This window comes from Rhinatrema bivittatum, chromosome 5 (assembly GCF_901001135.1).
Source record: "Rhinatrema bivittatum chromosome 5, aRhiBiv1.1, whole genome shotgun sequence".
Classification (NCBI taxonomy): domain Eukaryota; kingdom Metazoa; phylum Chordata; class Amphibia; order Gymnophiona; family Rhinatrematidae; genus Rhinatrema; species Rhinatrema bivittatum.
Window position 1 is genome coordinate 248561591 of NC_042619.1, and position 25043 is coordinate 248586633.

At 48.4% G+C, this 25043-nt stretch overlaps 1 protein-coding gene across 12 annotated transcripts in view; it reads left to right on the top strand.

Annotated features, from left to right (window-relative positions):
- The first annotated feature begins 3843 nt into the window (after nucleotides 1–3843).
- ANK1 (ankyrin 1) overlaps nucleotides 3844–25043 on the top strand; it is a 332523-nt gene continuing 311323 nt past the window's right edge. For 5 of the 12 annotated variants that reach the window (XM_029603719.1, XM_029603723.1, XM_029603720.1 and 2 more), the window contains exon 1: nucleotides 3846–4244. In XM_029603719.1, coding sequence (XP_029459579.1) covers nucleotides 4119–4244 — 126 coding nt within the window. In that variant the 5' untranslated portion in view covers nucleotides 3846–4118. Of the gene's footprint in view, nucleotides 4245–25043 lie in introns of all 12 variants that reach the window. The other 7 variants (XM_029603733.1, XM_029603731.1, XM_029603734.1 and 4 more) reach the window with 3 other exon arrangements.

Genomic DNA, 25043 nt, shown 5'->3' on the forward strand with positions numbered 1-25043 from the left:
GAAGAATAGCATGTACTTGTGCAGAACACCCTCTATAAAATCTTCACGTCTCCCCTTTGGGGGAGGTCCCCATAAAGGAACCAGGAGAATTCAGGCTAATCCTCAAGGAGTTTCTGGGACTGATTTCTTTTAGACCTATTGCTATGCTCAGGGGAATACTCCTCAACAGAGCAGGCAATTCAACTGGTCAGACACCAGGGTCGGGGGGCATGGTTAGCAAAGGCTTTTAAACTTTTGCTTGTACACCCAACTAGGTTTTTTATCTGCTAGGTTTGCAGTTTGAAAGAAAAATTCTCTTTGATAAATGCTTGCCAATGGGCTGCTCCATTTGTTGTGCATATTTTGAGAAGTTCAGCACCTTCGTGCAGTGAGCAACTGAGACGATCCTTGGACCAAATAAAATTGTCCATCATTTGACTGATTTCTTGTTTGTTGTCCCATATAAACCTGACACTCATGCATGGAGTTGCTGAGACAAAGCAAGGGAGTTAGGACTCCCCAAAGCCCTAAATAAGACTGAAGGACCAGTGCAAATGATCACTATCTTGGGCATCAAGATTGATTCAGAAAATATGGAGACAAAGCTGCCAATGGACAAAATCAAAACATTAAAGAGTTTAATTAATTTTACAATAAAAATCAAGAAGCTAACATTGAAGCACATGCAAGCCTCTATAGGTCACCTTGCTTGTCCTGAGCTGCTGATGGGTAGGCATTTAGCAGGAGGCTAGTGAATGCTACGACCATAGTCAAAAAGGTTCATCACTTTGTACAGGCTACCCAGGGGATAAAAGGGACCTAAGGATCTGGGAGCAATTCTTACCAGGCTACAATGGGAGAACCATGATAAGGCAGCACCCTGCAATCAATGGCAATGACATGCAGCTGTTCACCGATGCTGCTGGAGCAAGGGGTTTTGGGGACATTATGTTTTTTGGGCTATACCCTATATTAGTAGTGTTGCATGTATGGTAGACTGAGTTCAGACTCAGGAATGTGGTTTTCTGGGCTGAAAACATGACAGTAGTTCCATTAATAAATAGATAAACAGCACGCTTGGTGACTAAGACTATTAGTTTTAAAATGCCGAATTCAAGGCAGAGCATGTACCTAGTAAATGGAGCAACATCGCTGATGCTCTTTCTCACTTCCAGTGGTGTCATTTCTGGTTACTGGTGCCAGAAGCTGAGGCACCGCCTACAAGAATACCGCTGTGGCTCTGGAGCATTGGGCTCTTACAGCATTAGACCTGGAGCACCATTCCCTAGCCAGAAGCACATGGAAAAGCTACAGGCATGGCTGGGAAAAGCTGATGGAATTCATGGTCTGACAAACTTGAGGGACCTTAGCATGGGTATCCCAGTTGAGTTTATATTGGATACTAAAGACAAGGGTATTTGGTGACGCAAACCGAGTCATATCTAGCTAGCATTGTCTTTATGTGTAAGATTAGTGGTAAGGAGGCTCTGACAAAACAAAAGCCTTCATGATAAAGAAATTAGTGGAAGGATGGAGGACGCATTCAGACATAACTAAGGATTGGAGGAAGCCTATAACAACAGGCATATTGGGAATAATGATGGAGGCCCAACTTAAGGTGGCAGGGTCAGCATTCCTAAGCATGTTCTTTGGAGCAATTAGAGTTAGTGAGGTGGTGCCTGAACCCAGGTCTGCACCCCAAGGCTTGGTGCTGGCAGAAAGGGATGTGTGTTTGGTGGAACAGCAGGTGGAGGAGTGGCTGCAACAATCCCAAACAGATAGAAAGGAAGAAGGATGTACAGTAATGCTACGATGGGCATGCAACAAGGCAGTGTACAAGCAAATAAGGCCACCAGGGGAGGGTCCATTTTTTAATCACAAGGTTGGGATTGCACTTTCATGCTTCCAGTTTCAGAGGGTAATGTCAAGATGCCTTGAGATAGCAGGCAAGGACCCTAAGGTATACAGAACATGTTCATTCAGAATTGGAGCTGCATCACTGGTCAAGGAGCTGGATATGGAGGATAAGCAGATTTAGCAAATCAGGTGCTGGAAATCAGACAAAACTCAAGAGTTTAAGTGAGGGGTGAACAATCAATATCCTACATCACATTGATTACCTTATCGTGACGGGGGCAAAGGACAGCGTGTGAACATCGGCTGAAAATGTTGTGGATTGTAGGCCATTCATTTAAACATTGAGCCAGAAAAAGAGTGGTGACAAGATGAGGTGATGAAACGCTGGGCATTCCTCAAGAAAAGGTGATCATAAAATGGACGGGGGTGGCGAGATAGGAAGTGGGACCAGCTTATTCCCAGGTTCTGGCAGGAGGCCAGGGCGCACCCTAAGCCTGATATTATGATCATCATATATGGGGGGGGGGGGGGGGGGGGTTAATGATTTGCTATCCACTTGATAATAGTAATAAGGAGAGACATGAGGCTCATTAGAGCACAATAACAGGGTGTGGTCATCGGTTGGTCACATATCATCCCTAGGTTGGTATGCAAAGGAGCCAAGATAAAAAAAAAAAACAGGAATAGAGAAAAGCAGGAAAGACATGAATAGAGAAGTAGGCAATTATATGAGAGACTGGGAGAGGCCCAAATACTGCATGCAGAAATAACAACCCAATGGGAAGGTTTCTTTAGATGGGATGGAGTCCACTTGACAAACATAGGTTTGGCCATTTTCAGTCTAGAGAGTCAGACAATAACTGAAGCTTTCATGGAATCCTAGAAAGAGAGGTGAGGTGGGGGTCGAGCCCGCTTAAGGGGCTATGAGTCCCTCCTGTGCTGGCACCTCACCAGCTAAAGAAGGAAGATGAAAAAATGGGGGCGCTGAAGTACCTTTAGATAGTGGGCACCTGGGCTGGTGGTGGGAATTAGTGTTAGCCCATTTCAAACAGCCCCCCCCCCCCCCAAGTAGGTAAATATAAGAAAACAAGAAAAATAACTCAGTGCAGGATCTGGCAGGTCTGGGGATGCCTACAAATAATAACAAATAAATGGTAAGGATAGCAGGGGGGTGGCCTTCCCATTCCCCCAGCATTTTACACAGGGCGGCTCATAAGGGGCAAAGAGGTGGATATAAATAAGCAACGCCATAAAAAAGAAAATGTTGGTAAGAATAAGAAAACCCTGCCGGCTGGTGAGTGCTGCATTAGCACAGATGTTAGGGTCTTCCAGATAAGGAGATAATTTAGTTTCGTTAGAGCTGTAACCTGTATGTTCCGCTGGTTGTGGTTTCGGGTTCTGGTTCACGTGTTAGCTTATGTCTGAATTAATAAACTTTACATTTTGTAACGACGGCTGCTGTCCCAGCGTTTATTTGGGGGGGGGGGGAGGGATGGTGCCGCGTGCCCGTGTGGTGGACATCGCGTTTCCGAATGCAGCCCCCCCCCCCCCGAGGGCCAGAGCTGCTCCTCTCGGCCGGGGCTGCCTTCCCTCCCCGTCCCAGAGGGGGGGCTGAAGCCGGGGCAGTGCTCGGGCGCTGGAGCTGCCGGAAAGGGATTCGGCTCCCCCGGCGCAGCAGCAGAGCCGCCGCCGCCGCCGCTCTCTCTCTCTCTCTCCTGCCCCGGAAACCTGGCTCTGCTGCAGTGAAGCCCAGGCGGGAGAGCCGGGAAAATCCGCCCGCATCAGCAGCATTGCAGTGGCAGCAGCAGCAGCAGCAGCCGCCTGCAGGTTAGCGCCGACACCGGCTACCGGCGCTGGCAGGCGGGGAGCCCGCCACTCGTGGCCGCGCGCAGCAACTGAGGAGAAGGCATTTCTTTTTTTCTTTTTCCATTTTGGCGGCTTCCTTTCGCTGGCATGCGGCACTGACGGGAGAGAGAGAGGACCGGGAGCCGGGAGAGGGCACGCGCCGAGGCTCTACCCCCCCCCCCCCCCCAGGGATGTAGCGGCGCAGACCCCGGGACCCGAGCTGCGCGCGCGGGGGGAGACCGGAGCTGACCCTCCCCCCTCCGACCGGCAGGCAGGCAGGCAGCTTCTCCTCCTCGGGACGGATGCTGCTCCCCGCCGGCCACTAACCCGCTCCCCCGTCCCGGCGGCGCCCCAGGTGAAGGTGGCGGAGAGGAAGGACGCGGACTGCAGCTGCCCGGGGGGGGAGGGGGGGCTGAAACCGCGGCTCTCCGTCCGCGATGGCTCAGGCGGCCAAGCAGCTGAAGAAAATCAAAGACATCGAGGCTCAGGCCATCCAGGAGCAGAAGGAGAAGGAGGAATCGAAGAAGAAGCGCCGGAGCCGCTCGCGGGACCGCAAAAAGAAGGTAAGGGAGGCCCGAGGGGGGGCAAGGCTGGCAGGGGGAGGGGGGGGGGGGGCGAGGCTGCCCCGGGCAAGGAAAGCCAACTTGGCGGCACGGCCAGGTGACTTCTTTGTCGGCGGGTTTTCGGTTTCACTAACACTTTGGCTGTCCTGTGCAGTCGGCAGGAGACCGTGACCTTGCCCCCTCGTTCACGCCACAAGTGCCATCATCCTTTTTCTCCAGACGATGGACCTGGCACATTCCCCATGCAAGCAACTGATGGATCACGGCCCGTCTTCCCCAGCCCACTTCATTGGACCAGCCCCAGCCTTTCTTCACAATCTGATCTGCTGCCCTTGTATGATCTCCTCTTTCTCTGGCTTTTTTTTTTTTTTTTTTTTTTAAAGGGAGGGGGAGCTGCAGTTTTCTCCTGCTCATTTTGGGCCTTTATTTGCAAGTACCTGGGTTTTCCTCCCCGTTTCCTATCCCCCATCCCCACACGCTTCAGCCCAACCATTGCAGCCAGGGGCCACAAACTGCAGTTCTTTTTGGAGCCTGGTTAACGTAGACCCTAAGTCTAGCCACTAGGTGCCACTGTTGTGCAATGACTGAGACTCCCTTCCCCTGTCTTCATCGGGCTTCCTGGAACCCAGGCCCTTCACATGGCCATGCACAGCACTAACCCCTCAGCCCCCGGGTCAGCCTCTCTCAGACTTGCTATTTGCCTAGTTCAGTTTCTCTTCAGGATGAACTTTTGGTTCATCAAGTACAATGAAATAAAGTTTCCTCGGAATGACAGAAAAAGTGAACAGGGTCAAACCACAAAACGTCCAACTGAGAAGAATCATTTCTTTGTCTTTCAAACTACAGTTGTTTAAAAAAAAAAAACCCAACAACAACAAAATATAGGAGAACCTGTAGTGAATGACAAGGACTAAAACTGGCTACTTAGGTCAGAAAAAGGAGCTTTAAGCAAAGCCAACAGCAGAGCTGGGAACGGCAGTGCATCTCAGTGCCAGGGAGGGAAATGTGGCTCTGCTGAAAGGGCATGGACAGATCTGCTGCTGCCTTTTCCTGCTTATAGGGGCTCAGGTAGGAGTAGATGCTCTTTGGCTCTCCAGCTGATTGCAGCATTTCTGTCTCAGCCCTCTGCTTCCTATTCCAGCTGCTCTGCATATGGATTATTTGTAGCATCCTGATACCATTCTACCAGAACAAGTGCTAGTCACGGGAGAGGTGTACGCTGAAATTTCAAATATGCCACTAAATCTTTTACAAAAAACAGAATGCAAAATCTCTCAGATTCACGTGGGATGGAGTATCTGAGTAAGCACATACCTAGAATGTTGCTGCAATTTCACCGTCAGGTTATGCACAGATATAAAGGTTAACAAACAAACAAAAAAATATATATGATACTTTTCTAGTAGACTAAATACATTTCTTGACGAGCTTCCAGGAGTCAACACCCTTTCCTCAAGTCCAAACAAAAAGGAAGGAAGTGTTAACTCTCAAATGCTAATCAAGAAATGTATTTAGTCCAATACAAAAGTATCACCTTATTTTTCCGTTCACCCTTATTTCTGTGCATTCAAGCAGACTAACATGGCAGGCATCCATTCTGAAATGTTTAAGCAGGACAACAGCAACCATAAAACTTCCTTTCTTTGAATACTAGCAACTCGTAGAATTGCTGTCACCCAGGGGGGGGAGGTTTGTACTCATCAGCAGATCCTTGAAATGGTTTTGCTCTGGTGCAATATGCTACCGTTCAGCGTCTTTATTTGCATTTGATTTTCACACCAGTCGATGGCCTGAGTCAGGTGTACCTATACGCACAAGCTCATCGCAGGGCTACTCAGTGCCTAAGGCAGGCCAGGTGGGGAGGGGGCTTCCACCTCCCGGCGTCCAGCTGTGGGAGGGTAGGGGCAGGAAGCTCCCCCTCTGATAACACAGCCCGGCAGGGGTCCGACTTCGATGATGCAACCGCACGAGGACTTAAAGGTATTGCTGCTGTACTGCTGTACATGCAGTATCGTGGAGAGCGGTCACCTCCTCCAATAAGGTGCTTTAGCACCCCACCCTGGAGCCTGGCACCCCATCCAATGGTGCTGTGTACGCATTCATGCACATTTATTTATTGAAAAAGATTCGTGCACGCTCTATCCACATGCCTGTGGTTCATGCACACGTGCGCACTCTTGGGTACACACACACACACACACACACACACACACACACACACTGTATAGCTGTGTATAAAAAAGGATTGGATAAGTTCTTGGAGGAGAAGTCCATTACCTGCTATTAATTTAGTTGACTTAAAAAATAGCCACTGCTATTACTAGCAACTGTAACGTGGAATAGACTTAGTTTTTGGGTACATGCCAGGTTCTTATGGCCTGGATTGGCCACTGTTGGAAACAGGATGCTGGGCTTGATGGACCCTTGGTCTGACCCAGTATGGCATATTCTTATGTTCTTATGTTCTTACACACACAGCTCTGATGCAGGCATGCTTATACTCATGCACATGTGCACACATAAATGTACATGCATACTTGTGCACACACACATACCCACACACTCTTTTGTCAGGCTTATGTGAAAATAAATATTAGGAAAAAGAACAATTATAAATAGTTTATAGTGTTCCAAACATCAGTATTCAAATACAGACAAATCTGCCACAATAGCAAAATATCATATTTATAAATATTTTTCTATGTGAAACAAATAAATACTGTTAGCAGTGATTCTGTGAACTAGCAGGAACTATTTTTCATTTTTGTAACAAATTGTTGCTGTAGTCCTTGAAAAGAATGCTGCTGCAGCTCTTTTTCCTTAGGCACTAAAAAAAAAAAAGGGAGCATGTAACACACAAGCCTAGAATATGAGAGCAGATGCAGACCACCAGGCCAGTCTAGCCTGTCCATTATCCCTTCTTGTGGCAATGCAGCAGAGCCAACTTTATCTCTGACTTTATCTTCATTTTCTTTCAACTAAGGATCCTCTGTGCTTATTCCAGACTATCTTCCATTCTGTGACTGCTTCTTTGCCTCCCCCTACCGCTGATAAGCTGTCCCATACATCCACTATCCTTCCTAGGAAGAAATATTTCCTTAAGTTACTCCTCGATCCACCCCCTTGGAGCCTCATCCACTTGTTCTCAGAGCTGTAGCCAGGCAATTTGGCGCCTATGGCCAAGTGAAAAGCTGCACCCTCACCCATTACACAACACATGACACCACGAGCTGGGAGACTCTGTTCAATGTTTGTACAGCAATGCCCATGGCCAGTGCAAGGGTATTAGGTGCCCTAGGAAAACTTTACAGACCCCATCACACTCTTCTCACACACAATTTAAAATTATGTATTTATAATAACAGATTTTACATGAAAAATAGCATTCAAACCACGGTCTGATGTAAAAATGTCGCTTACAATCTTTATATTATATTTAAATGCACTGCTGAGGTGCCAACCAGAAAACCCTGCAAAAAAACAAGAGACACTTGGAACCTATATGGTATTAGGCCTAATGTAATGCATCTTGGGCATGGGCATGACCCTCAGAGAGCCACTCAAACAGCAACAACCCTACCTATGAAAGTTAATACTATAAATATTACACCAGGCTTAAAATTGTAATAAACTCCCTATTAGGAAAACAGAACAATCCAAGCTGCTATAGATCCCTACATAGAAACTACACACTAACAGAATAACTCACTTCAGTCACACATGCAAAATACAGAATAAAGAGACCATACAGTATAAATAGAAATGTACAGACAAAAACTGGACTGGAAACCGCAACAAGCCAAATTCTGTATGCACTGCAACAGTGTAAAAAAAAACAAAACATTACCATGCCTCATAAAACAAAATTAGTAAAACCATACCAACAAAAAGAATAATTCAAAACAATTAATGAAAAGAATAACATTCAATAATTTAAAACTCCTATATAAATCTTCCAAACATCAATATTTCAAAACAGACACATCAAATAACACCCAACAACTAAAATAAGGATTTTAAAAAGTTCCCCGTTATCCATGCCTTGGAACTTTTGATTTCTAGATGCCCTGAAATTGTCATGGATTAGCAGGCAGAGAGAGTTCCTGGGGAAGCTGTGCACACACATTCTCTCTCTCATGCACTCACATTTTTTCTCTCACTCTCCCACACACATGCGCACATGCTCTCACTCTCCCGCACACATGCTCTTTCTCCCACAGACATGCTCTCACTGTCCCACACATAAATAAGCGCACATGCTTCTCACTCTCCCATACACATGCTCTCTCTCACTCTCACTGCTGTCTCTTTGGCGCCTTTTGGCAGCGGCGCCTATGGCCGTGGCCGTATTGACCACAGGCACGCTATGGCTCTGCTTGTTCTAGAACTTGCTTTTCACTGAAAAATGATTTGATTCTTGTGCATTCTTCATACTTTTCAGCATTGTCTCTTTTTTTTTTCTCCTGGTAATCCTTTGCATGTGTAGCATTTTTTTGGGTCCCACCACTGCCTGTTTGCAGTGTTTTGCTACCTTGAGATCATCAGATAGGGCCACTCTGAAATCTCTCTTGGTTTGGTGCTCTTTTTCTCTGCCATAAATAATGGCTGCACTTAGGGCCAGCTAGGGTTGCCAATTTTTCCAGGGAGCAGGACCAGATACTTGGGGGAGACACCCGCAGCCTCCACCTCCTTATTCCCTTTCAAATCGGGCCTTGATTGTTTCCTAGGCAGATGCTACCCGCCTTTCTTCAGGACTTGGGTTCAACTCTCCTCTTCCTCTGTGACTCCCACAACTGTGGAATTCATGTGCTGCTTCACTTTTCAGGTATTCAAAGGCCTCTATAAGGCTTGTGTTATGATCAGAGGTGTGGACCCTTGGTCCGGCGATGTCCGATTAGGCCACCGTCGGTAGGCGAGGCCGATCCTCGGGATTGCAGGTAGGACTGAAGAAGATCTGGATGCAGGCGCCTCCTGCTGGTCGTGTAATCCAGATGCTGGCGCCTCCAGCGGGTCGAGAAAACAATAGCTGACGCCTTCAGCGGGTCGAGGAGCCAACCCCGAGGATCTCACAGAAGTCCAGTCCAGAAGTCGAGAGCCAGGGAGGTCCGCAGCCAGGCCAGGAGTCGAGAGCCAGAGAGTATCGTCGTCAAGCCAGGGATCGAAAACCAGGAGAAACGTCAGCCGGTCCAGGAATCAAACACAGGAAGACAATCAGGAACCAGGAACAGAACAAACTCAGGAGCCAAGTAGTCAAGGCAAGGTCTGAGGGTACAGACCTTGCTTAAATAGTCTCCAGCCAATAAGGATGCAGCAGGAAGGAGCCAGCTCACATCCTGTGAGTGTTCCTTTAATTACAAGCCAGAGCCGCCCGCGCGGCCCTAGCAGCTGTCAGGGGGCGGAGCTTAGCCGCGCGGGGAGAAACGCCGCGGCCATCTTGGGGAAGCAGCGGCTGCTGCCGCTGAAGAAACATACGAAGTCCGCCTCAGTGCCGACGGTCCGTCCGGCCCCTGGGGACAGTGGTAAGTCCCGGTCGCGGCTTGCAGCGGCCGGTATTCATAACAGCTTGTGGTATAAATTTGAACCATTTTGATAGCCCTTACTTTTCTGGACTGCTTCTATTATGTCCCCATCATTTTGGAGACACATCTTTCAAAAATGGAACGACATTCCAGATCAGTCTCACCAATGGCCTGTTCAGTGCTGCCCACATAAAGGAGGCACTGGGGCATTCCCAGGCAGTGCTGCTTAGATAAAGGAAGCACTGGGGGGCATTCCCAGGGAGTGCTGCCCACATAATGGAGGCACTGGGGGTGGGCAGTGCTGCCCACATAAATGAGGCACTGGAGGTGGGCAGTGCTGCCCAGATAAAGGAGGCACTGCGGGCAATCCCAGGCAGTGCTGCCCAGATAAAGGAGGCATTGGGGCGTTCCCAGGAAGTGCTGCTCAGATAAAGGAGGCACTGGGGGCATTCCCAGGCAGTGCTGCCCAGATAAAGGAGGCAATGGGGGTATTCACAGGCAGAGCTGTCCACATAAATGAGGCACTGGGGGCATTCCCAGGCAGTGCTGCCCAGATAAAGGAGGCACTGGGGGTGTTCGCAGGCAGTGCTGTCCACATAAATGAGGCACTGGGGGCATTCCCAGGCAGTGCTGCCCAGATAAAGGAGGCACTGGAGGTGTTCACAGGCAGTGCTGTCCAGATAAAGGAGGAAATGGGGGCATTCCCAGGCAGTGCTGCTCAGATAAACGAGGCACTGGGGTTGGGAAGTGCTGCCCAGATAAAGGAGGCACTGCGGGCAATCCCAGGCAGTGCTGCCCAGATAAAGGAGGCACTGCGGGCAATCCCAGGCAGTGCTGCCCAGAAAAAGGAGGCACTGGGGGCATTCCCAGGCAGTGCTGCTCAGATAAGGAGGCATTGGGGGTGTTCCCAGGCAGTGCTGCTCAGATAAATGAGGCGTTGGGGGCGTTCCCAGGCAGTGCTGCTCAGATAAAGGAGGCACTGGGGGCATTCCCAGGCAGTGCTGCCCAGATAGAGGAGGCACTGGGGCATTCCCAGGCAGTGCTGCTTAGATAAAGGAAGCACTGGGGGGCATTCCCAGGCAGTGCTGCCCACATAAAGGAGGCACTGGAGGTGGGCAGTGCTGCCCACATAATGGAGGCACTGGGGGCATTCCCAGGCAGTGCTGCTCAGATAAATGAGGCACTGGGGGTGGGAAGTGCTGCCCAGATAAAGGAGGCACTGCGGGCAATCCCAGGCAGTGCTGCCCAGATAAAGGAGGCACTGGGGGCATTCCCAGGCAGTGCTGCTCAGATAAAGGAGGCACTGGGGGCATTCCCAGGCAGTGCTGCCCAGATAGAGGAGGCACTGGGGCATTCCCAGGCAGTGCTGCTTAGATAAAGGAAGCACTGGGGGGCATTCCCAGGCAGTGCTGCCCAGATAAAGGAGGCACTGGAGGTGGGCAGTGCTGCCCACATAATGGAGGCACTGGGAGTGGGCAGTGCTGCCCACATAAAGGAGGCAATGGGGGCATTCCCAGGCAGTGCTGCACAGATAAAGGAGGCAATGGGGGCATTCCCAGGCAGTGCTGCTCAGATAAATGAGGCACTAGAGGTGGGCAGTGCTGCCCAGATAAAGGAGGCACTGGGGGCATTCCCAGGCAGTGCTGCTCAGATAAGGAGGCATTGGGGGCGTTCCCAGGCAGTGCTGCTCAGATAAAGGAGGCACTGGGGATTCCCAGGCAGTGCTGCTCAGATAAAGGAGGCACTGGGGTCATTCCCAGGCAGTGCTGCTAAGATAAAGGAGGCACTGGGGGCGTTCCCAGGCAGTGCTGCTCAGATAAAGGAGGCACTGGGGGTGTTCCCAGGCAGTGCTGCTCAGATAAAGGAGGCACTGGGGGCGTTCACAGGCAGTGCTGTGCAGATAAAGGAGGCACTGGGGGCGTTCGCAGGCAGTGCTGTCCACATAAAGGAGGCACTGGAGGCGTTCACAGGCAGTGCTGTCCAGATAAAGGAGGCACTGGGGGCGTTCGCAGGCAGTGCTGTCCAGATAAAGGAGGCACGGGGGGCATTCGCAGGCAGTGCTGTCCAAATAAAGGAGGCACTGTGTGCGTTCCCAGGCAGTGCTGATCAGATAAAGGAGGCACTGGGGGCATTCGCAGGCAGTGCTGTCCAAATAAAGGAGGCACTGTGTGCGTTCCCAGGCAGTGCTGCCCAGATAAAGGAGGCACTGGGGGTGTTCGCAGGCAGTGATGCCCAGATAAAGGAGGCACTGGGGGTGTTCCCAGGCAGTGATGCCCAGATAAAGGAGGCACTGGGGGCATTCCCAGGCAGTGCTGTTCAAATAAAGGAGGCACTGGGGGCGTTCCCAGGCAGTGCTGCTCAGATAAAGGAGGCACTGGGGGCATTCCCAGGCAGTGCTGTTCAAATAAAGGAGGCACTGGGGGTGTTCCCAGGCAGTGCTGCCCAGATAAAGGAGGCACTGGGGGCATTCCCAGGCAGTGCTGTTCAAATAAAGGAGGCACTGGGGGTGTTCCCAGGCAGTGCTGCCCAGATAAAGGAGGCACTGGGGGTGTTCCCAGGCAGTGATGCCCAGATAAAGGAGGCACTGGGGGTGTTCCCAGGTAGTGCTGTTCAAATAAAGGAGGCACTGGGGGTGTTCCCAGGCAGTGCTGCCCAGATAAAGGAGGCACTGGGGGTGTTCCCAGGCAGTGATGCCCAGATAAAGGAGGCACTGGGGGCATTCCCAGGCAGTGCTGCCCAGATAAAGGAGGCACTGGGGGCATTCCCAGGCAGTGCTGCCCAGATAAAGGAGGCACTGGAGTGTTCCTAGGCTCTGTTGCCTTGGGAAAGGCGGCAGCAATTTCAATGCAGCCAATCTGGGAACAGCTGTGCCTTTAAGGGAGAGAACTCTGCAGCAAACATTTCTTGAGTTATCTCTCTTGTGTCAGGTCTATGCCCAGTTAGCATTGCTGCTGCTTGGCCCACTGGCTGACCAGCCCAACTGACCAGCTCATTCCTGGCTGTACTTTTTTTTCATTAAATCTAAGTTGCCAAACTCTTGCATACTATTTAAGCTTCCTAATTTTTCTCCTTTACCTAGAATGAGTCCATTCTGTTGCAGATCATACGGTAGTATCATCTGCAAATAGACAAACCTTTTCTTATGTCCCATCCACAATATCACATATAAAAATATTGAACAAAAATGGCTTTAATATTGATCCCTATGGTACTCCAGTGATAAACCCATTTACTACTATCCTTTGTTACCTACTGCTCAACCAGTTATTCAGATTAGGACTCATCCATGTATCGGTCAATTTATTTGTGAGCCTCCCACATGGGATATCATGAAAAGCTCACTGAAATCCACCCGTTGCTCCTTATCTAAATGTTGAGTTTTCTGGTCAAAGAACTTGATCAGATTTGTTTGACATAATCTTCCTCAATGAACATCTTCCAGGATATAGATGAAGTGCCTGAAAGTAATTCCCACACTACCGAATTGCGTTCAGGCAATTTTTTTTTTTTTTTAAAGAACCTTCCCTAAGCCTGCACTCTTAAAAACCCAGCCAGTAACTGTACCCATTCATAAGGGTGTAGGCACTACAGTGCCTAACAGGGTACCATACCTGGTCTAACAGAAATACTGCAGCTGCAGTGTTGGATGTCACGTGTCTAGCAGTCATTGTGTGTTTTTAGCCCTGACGGCACTATGCACCCTTGGACAATTAGCAGAAGGGGAATTTTCTGCTCCTGCCATAACAGACCAGCCTTTCTGCTGTTCCTGATTCACTGTTTGCTTTTCTCTAGAAAAGAGAAATGAATGGTCCCACCTGATTTGATCAGTGGCAAAGGAATGAATTCCCACATCACAAACTCAAAACTCTGCAGAAACAGAATGAATCTCTCTTAAATGGATAATAGATATTCCCTCAAGAATCAGCATCTAGTGCAGCAAAGTGGAAAATGCACCAGAAGCAGATTGGCAAAAACATCTGCTTTGTAGTTAAAGGATATGAAAAGTTGCTTTTTTTTTCCCCCTCTCTCTCTCTCTCACTCCCTCACCCCCCTTCTTTTACATAGTGCATTAGGGCCAGGTTCATAAAGGTATCTTTCCATTTCATGTCTGCGAGAAAAAGTTCAGCAGCCATGGTCCCTTATTGATTCTTTGCTGCACACCAGGAATGTCCTGGTCAAAGTGATTTTTGGCCTTGTAACTGGGACTGTTTACCTTTTCTCATCGTTAGAATAAAATGGGGGGCAGGAGAGATGCCGTACAGGCTGTACTGTGCATGTCATATGAGGCGGATCTTGGAACCGATCCAGAATTTATTCGCCAATGGTTGGAACTGTAAGTTAATTTGCTAAATGGTTATTTGCACTTCAAAGGTTTATGAGTTTTAAAGTCACTGGGGAGAATGGTGAGTGAAGACAAATGAAATGCTGTGAGGTGTTTTTTTTCTAGGAGAGTGCAGTGTGCTTCCTTTCAGCCCTGGAAACAGTAGTGTGCTTCCCTTCTGGCACTCGGAGACAGCACTGCACAGTGGCGTCTCTAAACAGAAGTATTTGGGGTGGCGACAGGGGGCCAAGCCAAGCATGGAGGGGGAGGCAAGCCACAGCGACATTTACACATGTCATGCCCCCTTTCCTTCTGCAACCCCCCCCCCCCCCACCACCACCATCATTTAATTGGCTATAAAAGATTCAATAAGATAAAGTCCCAAGATTCTTCTGTGCAATTTTTTTAAAAACCCGGCTAGTTTCGACCTCCCAGGAAAACATCCATTAAAATTATTTGATAGCCTCATTTACCCAGTACTATATGGATATGAGAGAGAAGTTCAAAGTCCATACAAGAAGGGACAGAATCTCAATATTAATCCTGCATCTCCAGATTTGTAACACAATCTGCATGCATAGAAAGTCTCCCAACAACGGACCAAAACATTAACCCTTTACAACTCACCGTACAAAAAAAAAATAACTTTCAAATTCAGTTGTCACCTCAGCAGCACAAAACTCTTAACAATATGAAACTTAGAACCTATACAGCTAGCAAACCTTGGAGTTAATGCCGTAACAGCACTAATCCCAAGGATTCAAACAATGGTAACCCTACCTATGAAGAGGTAGCACTGGAAATATTATACTAGGCCCTAAAACACCAATACACCTATTAGAAGAACAGAACAAGTCAGGCTGCTATAGATCCATACATAGAAACGACACACTAGCGGAATACTTCACCTTGGTTGCACATGCAGAACACACAGTCCCTCACCAAATACAAAATAAAGCGATCATAAAGTGTAAATAGAAATAAGGGAAGAACTATAAAGAAAATGGAGATCCAACAGAGCCACACACAGAAAATGTGAAATTATAGATGTTTATTATTGTAGCAGCAGACAATACCGATTATAATCGACTGCATGTGTACATTAAGAAAAAGTTATAATTGTGATGATAATTTCATGAAATATTTTTCTGTATCATACTGAAGTATTTCAGGCAGTCATATTAGTAATTTCTTGTTTATTGTATATTGTTATGGCAACCGGTGATAATCTCTAATAAAAATGTACAAATTAAAAAAAAAAGAAATGTACAGAAAAAAACTGAACTGGAAATCACAAGCCAGATTCTGTATGCAGTGCAACAGTGGAAAAACTGATACATGACCATTCCTCAATAAATATCAAACAGTAAAATCAAGAAATATAAATCACCAGCCATACCAATAAAAAGAATTTTTCAAAATATCTGAGGAATAGAATAATATCCAATAATTAAAAACTTGTATTTAATTAAAAAAAAATTTATCAAGCATCAATAAAATATTTCAGAAGAGCAGATACATCAAATAACATCCAATAATTAAAACTAGTAGGGATAAACAGTCCTTTGCTCTCTATACCTGGGAATTTCTCATTTCCAGTCACCCTGAGTTTGTCTGGGATTAGTAGCAGATTAGGGGAGGGTGCACAAATGTTATCTTCTCTCTTTCTCCCATACAGACACTCAGTCTATTCCACATGTTAATTTTCTTACCCTCATGCACATTCCCTCACACACACATATGCTCACTCAGTGACTCTCTCCCCCTCATATAAACACACTTACACAGAGGCTTGTTATGTCTCTCCCTCTCACACACAAACACACCCCCAGAGTCTATCTCTCTCTCATAGTCATGCAGGCTCTCTCTCTCTCTGTCACACACACATGGTCTCTCTCTCTCTCTTTTACACATGCAGGCACACAGACACCAAGGTCTCTCTCTTCCACATACACACACAAGCTCTCTCACACATAAACAGGCTCTCTCCCCCTACACACATCCACACAGGCTCTCTCTCTTTCTCAGTTCCACACACAAACACAAGGTTTCTTTCCCACATGCAGGCTCTCTCTCTCTCATACATACAAAGGCTCTCTCTCTCACACACACACACACAGACATATGCAGGCTGCCTCTCATGCACACACATGCAGGATTTCTCTCTCTTACACACACACACACACACACACACACACACACACACACACACTCTTACACACAGAGGTTCTCTCACACCTTCACAAAGGCTCAGGGTCTCCCCCTGGGCCTTTCTTCAGCTGCCAGTGAAATAGGGTCTGCTGTGGCTGCCAGGTCTTCTGCTCCTTTGGCCAGTGTGGGATGCTGCCCCTTTCTTTTCTTTAGGCACCAGTGGCTGCTGTATCCTCTGCTTCTCTTTCTCTCTTTAGCTGCCAGTGGGATGGGGGTCTGCTGTCAGCCACCGGGTTGCGAGTCCTTTTACATTTTTGGGGGGAACAGGCAATGCCATTCCCCTCATATGGTTGTGACATGGACTGTAAGCGGCAGCAAGAGCCAAGTTTAAAAACAACATCACCTGCAGCCACAGGGCCAATCTCAGAGTAAGAACTGTAAGAGTGGCCCCCATGGCAGCAGGAGATGACTTTCACTTAAACGTGACACCTGCTGCCAGCTGGGGGTACTGGGGAGGTTAACTGAAGATGAGAATTATGTGGTAGACGCCTTCATCTCATTGGGCAGGGGCTTGGTTCATCTGTGCCCAATCCAATGTATAAAACAGATGGCAAAAGGGTGGCAAGCTATTTTTTTGGGTGGCACTTGCCACCCCTTGCCGCCCTGTAGTGATGCCTGTGGTAGTGTGCTTCCTTTTTAGTCCCGTGAGATAGCAGCATGACTCAGTTTTCACCTCTAGACACTGCAATGTGCTTCCCTTTTAGTTCCTGGAAATAGTAGTGAGTTTTTGACACAGAGATAGTAAAAACTACAATTTCATTCCCTGGAGACAGATATCTGCTCCCCTTTTAGTCCCAGGAGACAGCAGTGTGCTCCCCTTTTAGTCCCTGGAGACAGTAGTGTGCTCCCCTTTTAGTCCCAGGAGACAGCAGTGTGCTCCACTTTTAGTCCCAGGAGAAAGCAGTGTGCTCCCCTTTTAGTCCCTGGAGACAGCAGTGTGCTCCCCTTTCAGTCCATGGAGAAAGCAGTGCGCTCCACATTTAGTCCCTGGATAAAGAAGTGTGCTCCCCTTTTAGTCCCTGGAGACAGCAGGGTGCTCCCTTTTTAGTCCCTGGAGACAGCAGTGTGCTCCCCTTTTAGTCCCAGGAGACAGCAGTGTGCTCCACTTTTAGTCCCAGGAGAAAGCAGTGTGCTCCCCTTTTAGTCCCAGGAGACAGCAGTGTGCTCCCCTTTCAGTCCATGGAGAAAGCAGTGCGCTCCACATTTAGTCCCTGGATAAAGAAGTGTGCTCCCCTTTTAGTCCCTGGAGACAGCAGGGTGCTCCCTTTTTAGTCCCTGGAGACAGCAGTGTGCTCCCCTTTTAGTCCCTGGATAAAGCAGTGTGCTCCCCTTGTAGTCCCAGGAGAAAGCAGTGTGCTCCACTTTTAGTCCCTGGAGACAGCAGTGTGCTCCCCTTTTAGTCCCTGGATAAAGCAGTGTGCTCCCCTTTTAGTCCCTGGAGATAGCAGTGTGCTCCCCTTTTAGTCCCTGGAGACAGCAGTGTGCTCCCCTTTTAGTCCCTGGAGATAGCAGTGTGCTCCCCTTTTAGTCCCTGGAGAAAGCAGTGTGCTCCACTTTTAGTCCCTGGAGACAGCAGTGTGCTCCCCTTTTAGTCCCAGGAGACAGCAGTGTGCTCCCCTTTTAGTCCCTGGAGATAGCAGTGTGCTCCCCTTTTAGTCCCTGGATAAAGCAGTGTGCTCCACTTTTAGTCCCTGGAGACAGCAGTGTGCTCCCCTTTTAGTCCCTGGATAAAGCAGTGTGCTCCCCTTTTAGTCCCTGGAGATAGCAGTGTGCTCCCCTTTTAGTCCCTGGAGAAAGCAGTGTGCTCCCCTTTTAGTCCCTGGAGACAGCAGTGTGCTCCCCTTTTAGTCCCAGGAGACAGCAGTGTGCTCCCCTTTTAGTCCCTGGAGACAGCAGTGTGCTCCCCTTTTAGTCCCTGGAGACAGCAGTCTGCTTCCCTTTTAGTCCCAGGAGACAGTAGTGTGCTCCCCTTTTAGTCCCTGGAGACAGTAGTGTGCTCCCCTTTTAGTCCCAGGAGAAAGCAGTGTGCTCCCCTTTTAGTCCCTGGAGAAAGCAGTGTGCTCCCATTTTAGTCCCTGGAGACAGCAGTGTGCTCCCATTTTAGTCCCTGGAGACAGCAGTGTGCTCCCATTTTAGTCCCTGGATAAAGCAGTGTGCTCCCCTTTTCGTCCCTGGAGACAGCAGTGTGCTCCCATTTTAGTCCCTGGATAAAGCAGTGTGCTCCCCTTTTAGTCCCTGGAGACAGCAGTGTGCTCCCATTTTAGTTCCTGGATAAAGCAGTGTGCTCCCATTTTAGTCCCAGGAGAAAGCAGTGTGCTCCCCTTTTAGTTCCTGGAGACAGCAGTGTGCTCCCCTTTTAGTCCCTGGAGAAAGCAGTGTGCTCCCCTTTTAGTCCCAGGAGAAAGCAGTGTGCTCCCCTTTTAGTCCCAGGAGACAGCAGTGTGCTCCCCTTTTAGTTCCTGGATAAAGCAGTGTGCTCCCCTTTTAGTCCCAGGAGAAGCAGTGTGCTCCCCTTTTAGTCCCTGGAGACAGCAGTGTGCTCCCCTTTTAGTCCCTGGAGACAGCAGTGTGCTCCCCTTTTAGTCCCAGGAGACAGCAGTGTGCTCCCCTTTTAGTCCCTGGATAAAGCAGTGTGCTCCCCTTTTAGTCCCTGGAGACAGCAGTGTGCTCCCCTTTTAGTCCCTGGATAAAGCAGTGTGCTCCCCTTTTAGTCCCAGGAGACAGCAGTGTGCTCCCCTTTTAGTCCCTGGATAAAGCAGTGTGCTCCCCTTTTAGTCCCTGGAGACAGCAGTTTGCTCCCCTTTTAGTCCCTGGATAAAGCAGTGTGCTCCCCTTTTAGTCCCAGGAGACAGCAGTGTGCTCCCCTTTTAGTCCCTGGATAAAGCAGTGTGCTCCCCTTTTAGTCCCTGGAGACAGCAGTTTGCTCCCCTTTTAGTCCCTGGATAAAGCAGTGTGCTCCCCTTTTAGTCCCAGGAGACAGCAGTGTGCTCCCCTTTTAGTCCCTGGATAAAGCAGTGTGCTCCCCTTTTAGTCCCAGGAGACAGCAGTGTGCTCCCCTTTTAGTCCCTGGAAACAGCAGTGTGCTCCCCTTTTAGTCCCTGGATAAAGCAGTGTGCTCCCCTTTTAGTCCCAGGAGACAGCATTGTGCTCCCCTTTTAGTCCCTGGAGACAGCAGTGTGCTCCCCATTTAGTTCCTGGAGACAGCAGTGTGCTCCCCTTTTAGTCCCTGGAAACAGCAGTGTGCTCCCCTTTTAATCCCTGGATAAAGCAGTGTGCTCCCCTTTTAGTCCCAGGAGACAGCAGTGTGCTCCCCTTTTAGTCCCTGGAAACAGCAGTGTGCTCCCCTTTTAGTCCCTGGATAAAGCAGTGTGCTCCCCTTTTAGTCCCCGGATAAAGCAGTGTGCTCCCCTTTTAGTCCCAGGAGACAGCAGTGTGCTCCCCTTTTAGTCCCAGGAGACAGCAGTGTGCTCCCCTTTTAGTCCCTGAATAAAGCAGTGTGCTCCCCTTTTAGTCCCTGGATAAAGCATTGTGCTCCCCTTTTAGTCCCTGGAAAGAGCAGTGTGCTCCCCTTTTAGTCCCTGGAGAAAGCAGTGTGCTCCCCTTTTAGTCCCAGGAGACAGCAGTGTGCTCCCCTTTTAGTCCCTGGAGACAGCAGTGTGCTCCCTTTTTAGTCCCTGGATAAAGCATTGTGCTCCCCTTTTAGTCCCTGGAGACAGCAATGTGCTCCCCTTTTAGTCCCAGGAGACAGCAGTGTGCTCCCCTTTTAGTCCCTGGATAAAGCAGTGTGCTCCCCTTTTAGTCCCTGGAGACAGCAATGTGCTCTCCTTTTAGTCCCAGGAGACAGCAGTGTGCTCCCCTTTTAGTCCCTGGATAAAGCAGTGTGCTCCCCTTTTAGTCCCTGGAAACAGCAGTGTGCTCCCCTTTTAGTCCCTGGATAAAGCAGTGTGCTCCCCTTTTAGTCCCTGGAGACAGCAGTGTGCTCCCCTTTTAGTCCCTGGATAAAGCAGTGTGCTCCCCTTTTGTCCCTGAATAAAGCAGTGTGCTCCCCTTTTAGTCCCTGGAGACAGCAGTGTGCTCCCCTTTTAGTCCCTGGATAAAGCAGTGTGCTCCCCTTTTAGTCCCTGGAGACAGCAGTGTGCTCCCCTTTTAGTCCCTGGATAAAGCAGTGTGCTCCCCTTTTGTCCCTGAATAAAGCAGTGTGCTCCTCTTTTAGTCCCTGGAGACAGCAGTGTCCTCCCCTTTTAGTCCCTGGATAAAGCAGTGTGCTCCCCTTTTAGTCCCTGGAGACAGCAGTGTGCTCCCCTTTTAGTCCCTGGATAAAGCAGTGTGCTCCCCTTTTAGTCCCAGGAGACAGCAGTGTGCTCCCCATTTAGTCCCTGGAGACAGCAGTGTGCTCCCCTTTTAGTCCCTGGATAAAGCATTGTGCTCCCCTTTTAGTCCCTGGAGACAGCAATGTGCTCCCCTTTTAGTCCCAGGAGACAGCAGTGTGCTCCCCTTTTAGTCCCTGGATAAAGCAGTGTGCTCCCCTTTTAGTCCCTGGAGACAGCAGTGTGCTCCTCTTTTAGTCCCTGGATAAAGCAGTGTGCTCCCCTTTTAGTCCCTGGAGACAGCAATGTGCTCCCCTTTTAGTCCCAGGAGACAGCAGTGTGCTCCCCTTTTAGTCCCTGGATAATGCAGTGTGCTCCCCTTTTAGTCCCTGGAAACAGCAGTGTGCTCCCCTTTTAGTCCCTGGATAAAGCAGTGTGCTCCCCTTTTAGTCCCAGGAGACAGCAGTGTGCTCCCCATTTAGTCCCTGGAGACAGCAGTGTGCTCCCCTTTTAGTCCCTGGATAAAGCATTGTGCTCCCCTTTTAGTCCCTGGAGACAGCAATGTGCTCCCCTTTTAGTCCCAGGAGACAGCAGTGTGCTCCCATTTTAGTCCCTGGATAAAGCAGTGTGCTCCCCTTTTAGTCCCTGGAGACAGCAGTGTGCTCCTCTTTTAGTCCCTGGATAAAGCAGTGTGCTCCCCTTTTAGTCCCTGGAGACAGCAATGTGCTCCCCTTTTAGTCCCAGGAGACAGCAATGTGCTCCCCTTTTAGTCCCAGGAGACAGCAGTGTGCTCCCCTTTTAGTCCCAGGAAACAGCAGTGTGCTCCCCTTTTAGTCCCTGGATAAAGCAGTGTGCTCCCCTTTTAGTCCCTGGAGACAGCAGTGTGCTCCCCTTTTAGTCCCTGGATAAAGCAGTGTGCTTCCCTTTTGTCCCTGAATAAAGCAGTGTGCTCCCCTTTTAGTCCCTGGAGACAGCAGTGTGCTCCCCTTTTAGTCCCAGGAGACAGTAGTGTGCTCCCCTTTAGTCCCTGGAGATAGCAGTGTGCTCCCCTTTTAGTCCCAGGAGAAAGCAATGTGCTCCCCTTTTAGTCCCAGGAGAAAGCAGTGTGCTCCCCTTTTAGTCCCTGGAAACAGCAGTGTGCTCCCTTTTTAGTCTCTGTGGAGTCTTTGCAGGCGATGCAAAATTATTCAGAGTAGTTAAATCACAAGCGGATTGTGATACGTTCCAGGAGGACCTTGCAAGACTGGAAGATTGGGCATCCAAATGGCAGATGAAATTTAATGTGGACAAGTGCAAGGTGTTGCATATAGGGAAAAATAACCCTTGCTGTAGTTACACGATGTTAGGTTCCATATTAGGAGCTACCAACCAGGAAAAAGATCTAGGCATCATAGTGGATAATACTTTAAAATCGTCGGCTCAGTGTGCTGCAGCAGTCAAAAAAGCAAACAGAATGTTAGGAATTATTAGGAAGGGAATAGTTAATAAAACGGAAAATGTCATAATGCTTCTGTATCGCTCCATGGTGAGACCGCACCTTGAATACTGTGTACAATTCTGGTTGCCGCATCTCAAAAAAGATATATTTGCGATGGAGAAGGTACAGATAAGGGCAACCAAAATGATAAAAGGGATGCAACAGCTCCCCCATGAGGAAAGGCTGAAGAGTTTAGGGCTGTTCAGCTTGGAGAAGAGACGGCTGAGGAGGGATATGATAGAGGTCTTTAAGATCATGAGAGGTCTTGAACGAACAAATGTGAATCGGTGATTTACACTTTCGGATAATAGAAGGACTACGGGGCATTCCATGAAGTTAGCAAGTAGCACATTTAAGACTAATCGGAGAAAATTCTTTTTCACTCAACGCACAATAAAGCTCTGGAATTTGTTGCCAGAGGATGTGGTTAGTGCAGTTAGTGTAGCTGAGTTCAAAAAAGGTTTCGATAAGTTCTTGGAGGAGAAGTCCATTACCTGCTATTAATCAAGTTTACTTAGGGAATAGCCACTGTTATTAATTGCATCAGTAGCATGGGATCTTCTTAGTGTTTGGGTAAGTGCCAGGTTCTTGTGGCCTGGTTTGGCCTCTGTTGGAAACAGGATGCTGGGCTTGATGGACCCTTGGTCTGACCGAGCAAGGCAATTTCTTATGTTCTTATGACAGCAGTGTGCTCCCCTTTTAGTCCCTGGAGCAAGCAGCGTGTTCACTTTTTAGTCCCTGGATAAAGCAGTGTGCTCCCCTTTTAGTCCCTGGAGAGAGCAGCCTGTTCACTTTTTAATTCCTGGAGACAGCAGTGTGCTTCCCTTTTAGTCCCTGGAGAATACCAGTGTGCTCCCCTTTTAGTCCCTGGAGACAGCAGTGTGCTCCCCTTTTAGTCCCTGGAGAGAGCAGCCTGTTCACTTTTTAATTCCTGGAGACAGCAGTGTGCTTCCCTTTTAGTCCCTGGAGAATACCAGTGTGCTCCCCTTTTAGTCCCTGGAGACAGCAGTGTGCTCCCCTTTTAGTCCCTGGAGAGAGCAGCCTGTTCACTTTTTAATCCCTGGAGACAGCAGTGTGCTCCCCTTTTAGTCCCTGGAGACAGCAGTGTGCTCCCCTTTTAGTCCCTGGAGACAGCAGTGTGCTCCCCTTTTAGTCCCTGGAGACAGCAGTGTGCTCCCCTTTTAGTCCCTGGAGAGAGCAGCCTGTTCACTTTTTAATCCCTGGAGACAGCAGTGTGCTCCCCTTTTAGTCCCTGGAGACAGCAGTGTGCTCCCCTTTTAGTCCCTGGAGACAGCAGTGTGCTCCCCTTTTAGTCCCTGGAGACAGCAGTGTGCTCCCCTTTTAGTCCGTATTCAAGATGCAGAGAGAAAAAAAAAAGTAAAAACAGAAAAACCCCAGTTGTATGTAATACTGGACAAATTGCTAAATTTTTAAAAAATATTTCTGGAAAAGCAAAGTCCCTTTCACAGATCCTTCTCACCTGCTCGTATGCACTGGTGGCAGGATGACAGCAGTGAGTTTTGAAAGCTTGTCTAAAAAATATTTAGAGGAGGTGCAATGGACAGTATCACCTGTAACTTGTTTGCTGATCTTCATCTCTTCTCTCTATTGTAAAATAGAAATGCACTAATCATTTCAATAAATCCAACCGAATTAGTGGGAAGCAGAAAGGGATTCCTTCGGATGCTCCTGAGAGTCTCTGTAATCATCTTCTGGGGTCAGGAAGGAATTTTTTAACCAGCTGCTAGGCTGGGAATGTTGTCTCAGAAATATACAGTTCGTAACAGGAGGATTTTATGTCAGCATCTTTAAATCCTTTTATCTGCAGCCCCGCAATTCCTCTGCATGCAGGGGAACAGTCCGTTGACCCATAATGATTATAAGGTCACCGATGTCATCCCTTTTCAGTCAATCAATTAGATATTGCTGTGTGCCATGCGTTGGGGGTTTAGGGACTCGCACACCGATCTCAGGGAGGCTGAGGACAGAGGCAGAGGGAGCCAGCAGCGGAGGATTCTATTTTTAGTATGTCATTATGTGATGGAAGAAAGCCTGGAGCCGCAGTCTCGGGAAAACAAAGGATAAAAGGAGAAAGACATTTCTTGTTTTTAATGCGGTGATGATGCTACCCTAAGCTCCCCTCTTTGTGAGCCAGCGTTCGTACGTTCAAGTGCCCTCTTTCTGTATGGCAGTAATATGCTATCAGTGTGCTGGAAGGCTGCCAGGAGTGTCAGTACATCATGCATAGCAGGCGCATCCAGTGTACAACAGAGGTTCATTTGTCCAAATAAGCGGCACAGCATACATACAAACTATATAAATAAAATAATTATTATTGCATGCTAATGTTTTGATTTTGAAGAACCTTTATCATGCTCCATATATATAAAAAACTTTTTGTTTATAGATTTTGTGAATATGGAGGGCTTTCTTATTAGATATTTGCACTGTTCTATTTTGGGGAGCCACTACTAGCGAAAAGCACCCATCTAGGTATATACTGTGTACAATTCTGGTCTCCGCATCTCAAAAAAGATATAATTGCAATGGAGAAGGTACAGAGAAGGGCAACCAAAATGATAAAGGGAATGGAACAGCTCCCCTCTGAGGAAAGACTAAAGAGGTTAGGGCTGTTCAATTGGAGAAGAGACGGCTGAGGGGGGATATGATAGAGGTGTTTAACTCATGAGAGGTCTAGAACGGGTAAATGTGAATCGATTATTTACTCTTTCGGAAAATAGAAGGACTAGGGGGCATTCCATGAAGTTAGCATGGTGCACATTTAAAACTAATCGGAGAAAGTTCTTTTTCACTCAACGCACAGTTAAACTCTAGAATTAGTGGCCAGAGGATGTGGTTAGTGCAGTTAGTGTAGCTGGGTTTAAAAAAGGTTTGGATAAGTTCTTGGAGGAGAAGTCCATTACCTGCTATTAATCAAGTTGATTTAGAAAATAGCCACTGCTA